This window comes from Mollisia scopiformis (genome assembly GCF_001500285.1).
Source record: "Mollisia scopiformis unplaced genomic scaffold LY89scaffold_1, whole genome shotgun sequence".
Taxonomy (NCBI): domain Eukaryota; kingdom Fungi; phylum Ascomycota; class Leotiomycetes; order Helotiales; family Mollisiaceae; genus Mollisia; species Mollisia scopiformis.
Genome location: NW_017263581.1, coordinates 1,698,729 through 1,711,029, shown reverse-complemented (window position 1 = coordinate 1,711,029; position 12,301 = coordinate 1,698,729). Strand labels below are relative to the sequence as shown.

Here is a 12,301-nt window from a genome sequence, read left to right as displayed (position 1 = left end):
CCTTTCTCTCGAAGATTGACTGAACAGAATAGTTTTTGCCGATGGCCTCGCACGCTGATTGGCATGGGAAGACTGAAACATACCACTATCACCCTGACTGGATTGGACAAACTCGAGGAAGTGGCTGAATGAAGTTTAATGGTCGTGGTTCGCCTAAGCTGAAGAACGAAGCAAGACACACAAACGACGCTGTGGCGTACGACAGCTCAAGCTCCAACAATGCGGGATGAATTCATGTCATCGAGCAACATGAGAGATGATCACGTCTCGACGATTGTGCTCCTAAGATCAAGGCCTATTGATGCAAATCGCACAGCGTATCGAATGGTTCTAGTGCCATTGATCTGCTTCTAGTTTGTGGTCGCGCCCGCATCTGGAGCGGCCTTGACTCTCAATTTTTCCTAGCCTGTATTTGATCTCAGCCAGTCCAACCTTATTCGATTTCCTTATCAGTGACTAAAACTCAAATCCAAGCCCTGGGCCTTTTAGTTCCCAACCCAGTGGTTCAAGTTGCTGCAAAGTTGGCGGTTCACTCCACCCTCCAATCCATATCGGCAGTGTCCGCCGTCCGGACATGTCGCGAGCACCCCTCCTTGAAGCTACCCTTGCAATAACCCCTGCCAAAGTGGCACTGGATAGCTGTTGCAGATTCATATAATACCTTTGATCTCGTCCATCAAGTGACAATCTCAAGCCAGACATTCCAATTCAAGCCTCAACAGCTTTGCGATAAAGAAGCCTCTCGCCTCTTGAGCTTCAAACTTCTTCGACTTCTGTTCGAATTCTACACTTTGGACGAATATTTTGCCAGTGAAGCAAATCTCGCCACAATGGGCTACGACAAGGAACTCGATGTCGAGTCCGCTCCCGTCGAGAAGCAACAATATAGTGGAGAATTCATTCCCGATGACAACGGAGCAGTTCCTGCGGAAACATTCGTTGTTGGCGACAGTTGGTATGCGAAGACGCAAAGACTTGCAGGAAAGTTTGGTGTCGAGCAGAGAGGTATCGAGCGAGTACCCAGCGATGAGCGTGACAATGCGCATATCTCCCAAGTCGGAACTATGTGGCTCAGTGCCAACATGGTTGTGTCGAGTTTCGCCATTGGTATGTCGCTGGTCTAAGCAATTGTTTTGAAATTGTACTGATATCCTGTAATAGGTGCGCTCGCATATCCAGTCTTCTACCTCGGATTCATTGATACTATTCTTATCATCTTCTTCGTGAACTTGCTTGGCATATTACCAGTCTGCTTCTTCAGTACTTTCGGTCCACGATTTGGCCTGAGACAGATGGTTTTGTCCCGATTCTTCTTCGGAGTAAGTGCATCAACCTAACTTGTGAATACAATTGCTAACCAACCTAATCAGTACTATGGTGTTAAAATCATTGCTGTATTCAATATCCTTGCTTGCGTTGGCTGGTCATCTGTGAACGTTATCGTTGGTGCTCAATTGTTCAACGCGGTAAATGGAAATATGCCTGGCTGGGCTGGTATCATTGGTAAGCTTTCAAGATCTGGAATTCTGCAGACTTGTCTAACAGAAATTAGTGATTGCCGCCGCAACTTTCCTCGTCACTCTATTCGGCTACAAGATCGTCCACACCTATGAGCGCTACTCTTGGATCCCCTGCTTCATCATCTTCCTCATCGTTCTTGGCGAATTCGCTCACTCTGGCGACTTCATCAATATTCCCATGGGTGTTGGAATCTCTGAAGCCGGCGCTGCGCTTTCGTTTGCTGCATCAGTCTTCGGTTTCGCTACTGGATGGACCTCATACGCAGCCGATTACACAGTGTACCAACCTGTCGACCGATCCCGAAAGTCTGTCTTCTTCTGGACATTCGCTGGTCTCATTTTCCCACTTCTCTTCACTGAGATGCTTGGTGCTGCTGTTGCTTCTGCCATGGCTGCCAACGATGGTTCAAACGTCTACATGGACGGATACACCTCTTCTGGAATCGGTGGTCTTCTCGCAGCCGTCGTAGTCCCACCTTTGGGCAGATTCGGTCAATTCTGCCTGGTCGTGTTGGCTCTCTCCATCATCGCCAACAACTGCCCCAACATCTACTCCGTCTCTCTCTCCCTCCAACTTCTCGCCAAGGTCTCTCAGCGCGTTCCTCGATTCGTCTGGACTTTCGTCGGTACATTGATCTATTGCGCAATCGCTATCCCAGGTTACGGACACTTTGCTTCCGTCCTCGAGAACTTCATGTTGTTGATTGCCTACTGGCTAGCTATCTACGAGGGTATTTCTCTCTCTGAACACTTCTTGTACAAGCGTGGTTTTGCTGGCTATGATCCAAGTATCTACATGGATGCCAAAGCCCTTCCTCCTGGATTCGCAGCAGTTACTGCCTTTGCATTTGGTATCATGGGTGCAGTCTTGGGTATGGCTCAAGTCTGGTTCACCGGACCAATTGGAAAGCTTTGTGGGGCGGCTTATGGTGGTGATGTTGGGTTTGAGTTGGCATTCGCTTTCAGTGCCGTTTCTTACATCCCGATGAGATACTTTGAGAAGAGATATTTCAAGAGATAGATGGTTGTGATTGGATTTCTGCTTTGTTTACATTAGATGGGTGTTTCTCTTTGTATGAGAAGGATTTGAAGAAAAGGGGTGATCTGGAAGGAAAGGGTATTTAGTTTGGATTCCTGTATCGCTTGAATATACCCTATGGTTCATGTCTATTCTTCTCTTTTTTCTGTAAATCGCTAGAGAATCTCAATCAAACCATTCTACTTGCAACCAACCTAGATATTACGCCTCACATGTCTAACACTTCTTTTTAAAACACCACAACAAACAGCCCCGAAGCAAAGAACTCCTCTATCCCTCCCACACCCCACAACAAAGCCCGTCTAAATAGCCTTCTTAAGAATCAAATCCCACTGCACACACTCCCCCATCTTGAAACTATGAATCCCACACCTCTCAAACCCTAACCTCCCATAAAACCCCTGCGCCTTAAAATTCTCCTCCCAAACCCCCAACCAAAGCGTCCTATACCCCTCCTCTTTCGCAATCCTCTCCACTTCCCCAACTAACCCCTTGCCCACGCCCCCACCATGGAAACTCGTATCGACATACAAGCGCTGCAACTCCACCGGTTTAGGCGAGTCCGCAATACAAGGCTCGCTTGAGGAGCGGTTTAGCTGCGAGAAGCCGACGATGGGGTAGGGTGAGATGGGGGAAGTGGCGACGAGAACGGTGATGGTGGGGTTGAGCAGGTCGCAGGTGATGGAGGAAGCGGAGTAGGAGGTTTGGAGGTAGGTTTCTAGGTCGGAGGGGGGCATGGAGTAGCCGAATGTGGTGCGGAAGACGGTTGAGCCGAGATGGGCTATTGCGGGTGCGTCTTCGGGGCGGGCGAGACGGAAGGTGGGGTTTTGGGGTAAGGGGGAGGGAGTGGTTGATTCGGGCATGTTGAGGGAGGATGGGTATGAGTTTGTCTTGAGGTGTGAGGAGATAATTGGTAAATTATATTGATAGAATTCGGAATTCGGAGCTCGGTGTTGATGAAGAGTGAACTTAGGGACGAGATGATAGCGATTCTTCTAATGTCTGTCTATATAGTACAGTCATGCTGTTGAGTCACTTGAAATGTCAGAGTTCCGCACTTGAACTTTCTCGAGAACGCCATCTCATTCGATGACATGAAGGGCGTGAGATGGAGACTTCTCCATATCCCTGAGGGTCAGAGCAAGACTAGTGTTAGTATTAAAGCTTGTCCCAATTAGGAACCTCTAGCGGATCCACTTTCCTTAAATTCCAACGTGACAACGCGTCTAAGAATCTTCTACGAACGCGCATCTTTCACGACAAGCATTCCTATTCGATACCTAAGGTCTGAGATCGGAATCAACGTGGAATCAATAACTTTTCATCGTCTTTTAAAGTAAGTTGGTTTCAAATGTTGCGCTTTTGACGGGATCTGATATAAACACAGGATCACCTCAGCTTCACCTGTCGAAACAGGAAAAAAAGAATGTCTACAATTATCGCGGAAGTTGCGCCGAATGTCGTCAGCGATCCCAATGGTGAGACAACTTATACGGAGAACAAACAAAAATCTACCGTCATTGTCAATGATATGTCGAACTCGATCAGCAGTCCCAATGTTCAGACAGTGCAAGCAGGAGACCAAGAGATATCTAGCATGGTTGCAAGAAGTGCGCCAGGTTCCGCCAGTATTCCTGATGAGCAACCACTCCAATCATTCAATAGATTCAAGGACCTTCCTCTTGAATTGAGACTCATGATTTGGAGCTTCGCTATTCCACCAGACGAACCTCGAATCATTCCGATAGAACCATACAACATAGGCAGATCCCTGACCAGAATCTGGAACTCACGTTCGATATTCATTGAGAGCACCGAGGCTTGGCAAGCTTTTCTGGAAACGCCACATATCAAAGCATTGCCGGAGGAGAACAAAGATGGCAAGTTGAGAAGTGTCATTATTCGCCCAAACGAGCAAAAACTCTGGAATGTCCATCCAACTTGCGCCACTCTACAAAATCTTATGGATGCTTGCGATGAGTCTCGTGGTGTGGTTTCGGAATCGTCTTACGTTCGGACCTTTGGGGTCTTCGGCGATAGACCTACGATCTTGTTTGTTTCTCCAAACGACACATTCTATATTAGCCAGGACGTGCTTTTTGACCCACCGCGAAGGCATTCTAATGGACAATACCTGAGCAGAAGCGGGGGGTTCTACTGCGAATCAGGCTGGTGCTGGGAGCTCAACCGCGTGGATAAACTTGCTATCGGGAAGAGTACTTTCAGCTTCGAATTCGCTTCCTACAATGATCTTCGCTCTGACTGGATCAAAGAAGTCGTTTCTTGGTTTAGAAACGTCGATCGAGTTACTCTCGTGTTGGAGTACGACCTTGTAGTCGATACCGATGTCTCGGATTTTGTCTTCATGGATCTCCCGGAACTCGAAATGGCACAGGAGCGGACCACATGGAGCGAGGAGAAACCAGGTTATAGTACCGATACTATGGCTCACAGTATCGAATTGGATGGCTTGAAGAATGAGCTTTCGCGCCACGGCAGCTTTGATACGCCGCCCAACCTCCCAACGTCACTAATCTTGGACCGCAAGATTATGATGACCTCCAAGCGAAAATTAGAGTTGAGCAACGTGGATGATTGGAAACGTTCCAAGGATCTGACCAAGGCCTTTTGCTTACTATCTCCTGTAAGTATGGAGCCTCTATTCATCATTGTCGACAGAGAAGCAAGAGTGAAGGATCTGCTTGCCACGTTTGCCTCCAAAAGACTTGGTCTGAATTATGATGCCAGTCGAATAACACTCTCTCATGCCCGTGGACAGGGCAAGAAGATAGATCCAGAAGTGCTCGTGTATAGACTTGCGGAAGATGGGAGAATACTAGTTATTGACTGCTTAGCTGCAGATGGGAGATGGGCGTAGCTTATCTCGCTATGATTTAGTCGTCCAAGATTGATAGCTAGGTCTGAATCACAATCCTCGATCTGTGGTGAATAATTGTGCCTGCTAAATACTCCTCAACCTACTTGTGCGGTCAGATTGGGTCTCCAATGCAATCTAGTGAACGCAAGAGCAGAACAATTCCTTTCAATTGCACCTTTTACGTATTTTCTCGATATGGAACCCTTGCGAATGTGCTGACTGCCAATGAAATGAAGGTCAACAAACCTTCCAACATAAATCTCACAGGAGAGGTTTCTACTTCGAAGATGTAGAGAAATATACTAGAGCCACCCCGAGTTTTGTCAGCATCCGGACTACTTATCCCAATTCAGGATACTCTAGCCGAGCTAGTGCAGGAATCCAAAAGTCCCCAGACTTCGTCAACAATCAGAACAATCAGAACAAAGGTATGAGTCAAAGTAATTCTTAGTATATTACAACCATTCTTCTCTTCTCCCCCTTCTCGTATTATGACCACCTTCCTTATTATTCCCTAGCTACCCGTATCCTAAAGTCTTCTGTCAGCCAATATTTGCTTTTGCCGAAATCGGTGGTCACATCCAACCTCACTCAGAAAGATGTATTTCAGACCAGTCCACACAGATCTCCATCTCCCAACTCTCTACAAATTCATCCAAACCAACCCTCTCGGAATCCTCACCACCGCCATCCCCTCCTCAAAATACAACACCATCCAAAGCTCCCACATCCCCTGGATCCTGGACCTCCCACCCCCCTCAGACCCCGACCCCGACCCCGACTCTCCGCCTCCAAATGCCCGACTAAGAGGGCACATGGCCCTCGCAAACCCACACGTCAAAGCCCTCATCGAAGCAGCAACAGCTTCCGGGTCCAACACCTTAACAGAAGACGTCATGATCCTCTTCAACGGCCCCGCGCACCACTACATCACGCCGAAATTCTACGTCGAAACGAAACCGGCGACGGGGAAAGTGGTGCCGACGTGGAACTACACCGCAGTCCAAGTCTACGGGACGGCGACGGTGCATTTCGACACCTCGATGCCGGAGACCGGGACCTTTATCTCTATGGCGATCGCGGACCTGTCGCGGCAGAGCGAGGAGGGGATTTTTGGGTTTGATGGGAAGGAGGGGAGGCCCGGGCCGTGGAGTGTGGGGGAGGCGCCCGAGGCGTATGTGGCGTTGTTGAGTAGGGCGATTGTCGGGGTGGAGGTTGAGGTTAAGAGTGTGGCGGGGAAGTTTAAGATGAATCAGGAGTTGGGGGTCGGTGATAGGGTGGGTGTTATTGAGGGGTTTGAGAAGCTGGGGACGGATCTGGGAAGGGAGATGGCGAGGACTGTGAGGGAGAGGGGGGAGTTGAAGGATAGGCTGGCGTTGGAATCAAAGGCGTAGTCGTTGGTGTTGAGATGGAACTGAGTATCATGGGCAATGAATTGTTTGCTGTGTTTCTAATGTTAAGACTATTGCAGATACTTGAGTGAGTGTGAAGCTGGCAAGTAAAATCTTCATCTCAACAGTTATTTCTATTTCCTTTCACTTTCATTTGTACTGCAATCCCTTCCACCGCACCAAAAACTCAAACTAGAAGCCACACTGTTTTCAGTCTCATTCCCAACACATAAAATCTACAAGCCTCCGATTCAGCATCGCCCCCCTATCCGAGCCAAACTCAAATACTCATATAAGAATTATCATTAGTTCTTAATTCCTAATTACCCCATCAGGACCGCGTGATAGACTAGCTCGTCAATTCATGCATATCTTGACGTAAACAGCATTAGAGACGGAAAGTGAGATGGCGAGATGATCGAGCTATTGAATGGGGATTTACCGGAGGAAGTTGTTGAAGGGTTGGAAGCGTGTGAGATGAGTAGGGCGGATTGGGAATTAGGTGAGTGGTTAAAGTAGGGTTGAGCTTAATGTGGAGTTCAGTGCTGATGGGTGCGATTGGTATGTTGTTTTGGGGGAATGTAGAGAGGTGATGGCTGCTGGGCTTTTGGGGAGGGGAGATGAGAAGGGAGAATTTGGGTTGGTCTTAAGGTAGTGGAGGTTAAGTGCGGCTTTGGTGGAGATGTTGTTGAAGGTACTGCGCCGGGACAGTGGATAGAAGAATGCTCGAAAGAGTTGAGAAGTATGATGATTAGATGGTTCCTTAGAAACTCAGAATATCTGACAGACCTGATCAAAGATGTATTGATAGCGGACATTGGAAATACACGAGATCTCATTGATTGATAGAATTATAAAGACTCACAATACTTTTGACTCGTGATTCATTCATTGCGAACAATATATCTTGGATCATTACTCCCTGCTATCTTCGAGGTTTTGTCTTCCCCTTTCGTTCTCAACTCCCTCCGATCTCAGGATGAAAAAACCTCCTCGCCTCCTCAAAAAGCCTCCTCGGCGCCATAACACTATACTTACTCCCCTCCCCCTCATCTTCCAACCAGAAATCATGCACAACACCCCTCTTAACTCCACTCCTCTTGACACTGACCTTCCCAGCGATAATCCTCTCAAACAGGCCTTTCACCTGTAGAATCATATCCTCGGCATCCGCTTCATAGGTAAGATGTCCACACGCTACTTTAACCCTCTTCTCACTCCCCCGTTTTTTCAGTTCGTCATTTTTGTGAGTAGTAAAAGAAAGGAGGAGAGAGAGGGACGACATGTATGCTATCCAATCCCCGCCTTCATCGGGAAAAATGATAGCAGCCTGTGTGGCTGGCAACCCGGGCACTTGTCCGGCGTCATCGGGCAGTTCAGGGATGGGGGTTGAGCGTTTACGTTCGTAAATGGTATCGCCGACGTACAGATGGTGCTCGTCGATGTCGTACCAGGCTAGCGAATCGGGGGTGTGGCCGGGGATGTGGAGGAATTGGATGCGGAAGGGAGGAATGTTTGGGAGGCTGAAGTAGGAGAGGTGGTGCGCCCAGTGGGTGATGGTGTATTGGGGCGTGGGCTTGTTGATGTACTTGCAGAGGGAGTTGGTTGGAAGGTTTTCTTGGGCCAGGAAGGATTTTGAGAAAGATGAGGCGATTATGGTTGGGTTTGCGGTGAGGAATTGAGGGATGCCGAGGATGTGGTCGTAGTGGCAGTGAGAGCAGATTATTATATAGTGTTTTGAGCCATTTGGGTTTAGGACTTGGTGTCCGTTGAGCGGGAGGGGAACGGTTTCTATGTATTCACGTAGTGAGGTTAAAGCGAGGCCATGTTTTCGAGGCGAGTCGCAGCCCGTGTCGGTTATGAGTAAGTGATCTGGGTAGATCTTGACATAGATATGTGGTTCCTCCCCATAAGAATCATCTTCGATGATCAGGAAAGTGGAGTCATTAACACGTCTGCTAACGAAGCTTGTGCTCAGGGACGAACTCATGGGGAGTGATTCCGCCATGGTATGAGTTTCCGTCGATCACGAGATGCGACTTTGAAGAGGATTACTGATATTGGCATCAGCATGTATCTCAATGATGGTAGCGAGAAAGTAAGCATAATTGACAGCCCGGGATTTCGCCGGGTAATGGGCAGTGATACCTGTGGCGTGCACATGGATTTTGGCATTATTCAGATGGTGACATCAGACAAGGATGAAACGTCGAGCGTGCACAATACATTGAATATTGGAAATAATGCATTGGCGCACAAAACTGGTTACCAGACGACTACAATGAAAGGATAGAAAATGGGGGTGGCAAAAATGGACGAGGAAATACAAATCAATTGCAAGGAACAAAGAAACCTGCAAAGAGCACTGACCTTTGAGGTATGTGAATAATCCTGAAGCCAGGAGGCTGAATGTAATCTTACCTCAAGTCCGTAGATTCACAGGCTCATAGCTCAGTGGCCACCAGGTTGAAGCTTGCAGTAGGATCTTGGAGATCGTCGGAGACCAAGAAAGTGTGTTTGGCCCGAAAGCAAACTCTGAAAATGTTTGGATGCCTTGAAACCGACGTTGGGTGGAGAGAATGGAGTTGAGATGAAGTTCAAACATTGGCGGGGACAAAGAGATGCAGAAGTTGAAAGGAGTGGACTCGCTAGAGCATTCTCCTGCCCAACCCAACCTCTTCTCTCGGCAATCTTCCTGCTCCTTCACATCACTTGGGAATCGTCAGCACCGACACCAACAATAATCTGCAGCTTCATGACTCCACATTCCGTGATTATCAGTGAATCGAAACAAAATCCACGCAATCCAGCTCTCCTCTACTGTGCATCACGGACCTCTTACCCCTCCGAGCTTCGTTGAAGAGGCGGGGCAGAGAGCAAGGACGAAACGTGCGATGTCCCATGTGCTTCGATCACGACTCCTAGTCATCGTCCTAAGTAGAACCCTACCAGCGCACCTACAGGAGAATCTGTTGATGGGTCGGCTCACGGCATCATATCGAGGAACCAGCCTTCAGTCGACCTGCTTGCGAAAGGTGGTGTCGTGCTGGGATGCGCCCAGACTTCTGCGACGACATCTCCGTCCGGTCGAGGATATTGCCTCCCACCTATATCACGATGGAGTATGATCTCTCCTGCAGCCGTTCTCCCCGAGAAGTGTCGCATACACGCAATGCCATACCTTCCTTCACTTCTCCTCGGCTGATCTCTTGTGCGCGGGATCTCTGAATCTCCGTATCCTTGGACGAACCTGCACGCGGTGGTCGATGTCTCTCGGCGGCTGCAGCAATCGTCGAGGTCTGGCATCGCGTGTACGGAAGCGCTCAGAAGTATTCTCAGATGTGGCTCTCCGCTACGGCGCCACACGGATCAGCCTTGTCGGCCAATTAATCACGCAGCGAGCGCGATGGTTGGGACTTGGATCTCGAATGTGCGTCTCTTCTCCTCCGGTCGCATCCTCGTCCATTGGTTCAGGTTTGAGGTTGAGAGCTTTCGAGAGTCGGTGCGACCCCTGGTGCGGCCCCTTGCATGATCCCCACGAAAGCGAAAGACACTCGCGAACCCTGAAACGAGCCCCCCTCGTTAAGCGACACGTCGGTAGGCTCTCGACCGTCCTGAACCCTTTCATCTCAGATGAGTCGAGTCACTTCAACCGCAGACCACCACCAAAAGATCCATTGTGCTGGTCTGCGTGTGCCGGTTTCTTTGTTTCAACGTTAGAGAAATGTTTGTCGTCTGTTCTTATCTTTGCGTGATTCCCCGCTCGCCATTTTCTTTCTTAATCATCGCTCATCCTTACCATTGTGTTTGTTCTGAGCCTTTGATCCCTCAAGCGAACAGCTTCGAGTGAATCATGAACAATCCATCTCAATAACACTTGTTGTTCTTATTGTGCTTCAATGCCATTGTCTCCTACTGTTCTCCATTCACGCTGGTCGTTCAACTATTATTTAATACCACGCTTCTTCTGCTTCTATTAATTTATTCTTCAACATACAACTTCCAGTTACAACCACAACCACCTTCGATCTTCTACAAAGCCAGACTCGAAACACTTCAACAAGAAACCTACACAAGCAAGACTAGTCTCAAGCTCGCAGGCGAACCAACGCTGATCTTTCAACACCTTACACACTTCAAAACTCACTTTCATCATCATGAGATCTAACTTCTCCCTCCTCGCCTTCTTGGGCTTCCTGTCCTCGACCGTCGACGCACATACTTGGCTGGAAAACATCATGCTCATCGGATCAAACGGCTCCTTCGTTGGCAATCCTGGATATCCTCGCGGGTACGGGCCAAGAACGGCAAATGTGGACCCAGACCCTCAAAATGTCAACCTGATCCCTCCCAATGGTCGACCATCTGGCAACGCAATCTTGGCAACGGACTTAATGTGTAAAGCTACTCAGACCATCGGTACATACACTCCTGGCTACGGACCTCTGACAGCTGCTCCTGGAGACCAGATCGCTTTGCGATACTTGGAGAACGGGCACGTCACAAAGGATGTTGGACAGACTCGACCAGCGCACAACGGAACCGTCTTCGTCTACGGAACGAACTCGCCTGCAAACACTGATACCTACCTTGGCATCCACCGCGTGTGGAATACTGAGGGCACGGGAGGTGACAAGCGAGGAAAGCTCATCGCGACAAGAACCTTTGACGATGGAAGATGCTTCCAGGTCAACGGCCAACCTCTTTCTCTCGCTCGCGTAGCAGCTACCCAATGGACCAGTCAATCAGATCTCGAATGCCAGACCGACATCCAGATCCCCACCGAAGCTGGCACCTCTGGCAACTACACAATGTACTGGGTATGGGAATGGCCACAACTCAACCCAACCACCGGCGCAGTCGTAAGCAACGAAAGCTACACAGCCTGTCTCGACATCATGATGACCGCCAAGTCAGCCGCTTCCGCCTCGGGAAAGGTTGCCATCAGCGCCAATCAAGAAATGACGGGTCCCAACCTTGGAAACATCGCCATCCCCAACCAACTCGGCTCTCAATTCCTGGTTAACCCTACCGCTCTTCCGCAAGTCACCGCCGGTCCAGCCTTCTCCATGAGCGCCGCCCCAGCAGCAGCCACTTCCTCCGGAGAAGCACCTGCGGCCCTCAGCTCATCAACTGTCGTCACCTCGTCCGCAACAGCATCACTCGCGGCGCAAAACGGTTTCGTTACAGTCACCGTTACCGAGAGTGTCCACGAAACGGCCACAGTCACCGTCACCCAGGACGCGACTCAACAACCTGCTCTAGCTTCCGCGACCCAACAATCTTCCTCCTCGGTCTACACGGCTCCGACTGGTATCCCCAGTCCGCAACCATTCTTGGATGGAAAGGAGGCAGTTGTGTCTGCGAGGGCTACGCGAATGAGACGGCGTGGGGCTCGGTGGTGATTACTCAATCACTCATAGCTAGCTACCTACTTCATATTTTCTTTTCTACTTTCCTTTTTTTTTCTGAT

General features: G+C 49.1%; 6 protein-coding genes across 6 annotated transcripts; 4 read left to right on the top strand and 2 right to left on the bottom strand.

The window, feature by feature from the left end:
* The first annotated feature begins 492 nt into the window (after nucleotides 1-492).
* On the top strand, nucleotides 493-2,973 carry LY89DRAFT_679466 (uncharacterized protein). The gene is made up of 4 exons (XM_018213879.1): nucleotides 493-1,107; nucleotides 1,162-1,319; nucleotides 1,371-1,503; nucleotides 1,553-2,973. Exons 1-4 carry the CDS (start codon nucleotides 831-833, stop codon nucleotides 2,539-2,541), a joined length of 1,557 nt encoding a protein of 518 aa, XP_018078661.1. The 5' UTR covers nucleotides 493-830; the 3' UTR covers nucleotides 2,542-2,973.
* Nucleotides 2,686-3,889, bottom strand: LY89DRAFT_17475 (acyl-CoA N-acyltransferase). The gene has a single exon (XM_018205577.1). It carries the CDS (start codon nucleotides 3,420-3,422, stop codon nucleotides 2,862-2,864), a length of 561 nt encoding a protein of 186 aa, XP_018078660.1. The 5' UTR covers nucleotides 3,423-3,889; the 3' UTR covers nucleotides 2,686-2,861.
* On the top strand, nucleotides 3,811-5,481 carry LY89DRAFT_713184 (uncharacterized protein). The gene is made up of 2 exons (XM_018218036.1): nucleotides 3,811-3,895; nucleotides 3,947-5,481. The coding sequence occupies exon 2, from the start codon at nucleotides 3,986-3,988 to the stop codon at nucleotides 5,435-5,437; it is 1,452 nt and encodes a 483-aa protein (XP_018078659.1). The 5' UTR covers nucleotides 3,811-3,895; nucleotides 3,947-3,985; the 3' UTR covers nucleotides 5,438-5,481.
* A 376-nt stretch (nucleotides 5,482-5,857) lies between these two features.
* On the top strand, nucleotides 5,858-6,882 carry LY89DRAFT_679465 (uncharacterized protein). Its single transcript, XM_018213878.1, has one exon. It carries the CDS (start codon nucleotides 6,037-6,039, stop codon nucleotides 6,829-6,831), a length of 795 nt encoding a protein of 264 aa, XP_018078658.1. The 5' UTR covers nucleotides 5,858-6,036; the 3' UTR covers nucleotides 6,832-6,882.
* Nucleotides 6,883-7,786: 904 nt separating this feature from the next.
* On the bottom strand, nucleotides 7,787-8,818 carry LY89DRAFT_693021 (uncharacterized protein; the record flags this gene model as incomplete). Its single annotated transcript, XM_018216611.1, has 1 exon — nucleotides 7,787-8,818. The coding sequence occupies one exon, from the start codon at nucleotides 8,816-8,818 to the stop codon at nucleotides 7,787-7,789; it is 1,032 nt and encodes a 343-aa protein (XP_018078657.1).
* A 2,206-nt stretch (nucleotides 8,819-11,024) lies between these two features.
* Nucleotides 11,025-11,663, top strand: LY89DRAFT_556538 (uncharacterized protein; the record flags this gene model as incomplete). The annotated part of the gene is made up of 1 exon (XM_018208376.1): nucleotides 11,025-11,663. A coding segment is annotated over one exon (639 nt), but the record flags the coding sequence as incomplete, so codon positions are not given.
* Between the last annotated feature and the right edge of the window lie 638 nt (nucleotides 11,664-12,301).

Bases quoted from the DNA above. Each gene is read 5' to 3' on its own strand.
- LY89DRAFT_713184 (XM_018218036.1), top strand. From the start codon at position 3,986: ATGTCTACAATTATCGCGGAAGTTGCGCCGAATGTCGTCAGCGATCCC.
- LY89DRAFT_17475 (XM_018205577.1), bottom strand. From the start codon at position 3,422: ATGCCCGAATCAACCACTCCCTCCCCCTTACCCCAAAACCCCACCTTC.
- LY89DRAFT_679465 (XM_018213878.1), top strand. From the start codon at position 6,037: ATGTATTTCAGACCAGTCCACACAGATCTCCATCTCCCAACTCTCTAC.
- LY89DRAFT_679466 (XM_018213879.1), top strand. From the start codon at position 831: ATGGGCTACGACAAGGAACTCGATGTCGAGTCCGCTCCCGTCGAGAAG. The intron at 1,320-1,370 runs GTAAGTGCATCA...CAACCTAATCAG, and splicing joins TGTCCCGATTCTTCTTCGGA to TACTATGGTGTTAAAATCAT. The intron at 1,504-1,552 runs GTAAGCTTTCAA...AACAGAAATTAG, and splicing joins TGGCTGGGCTGGTATCATTG to TGATTGCCGCCGCAACTTTC.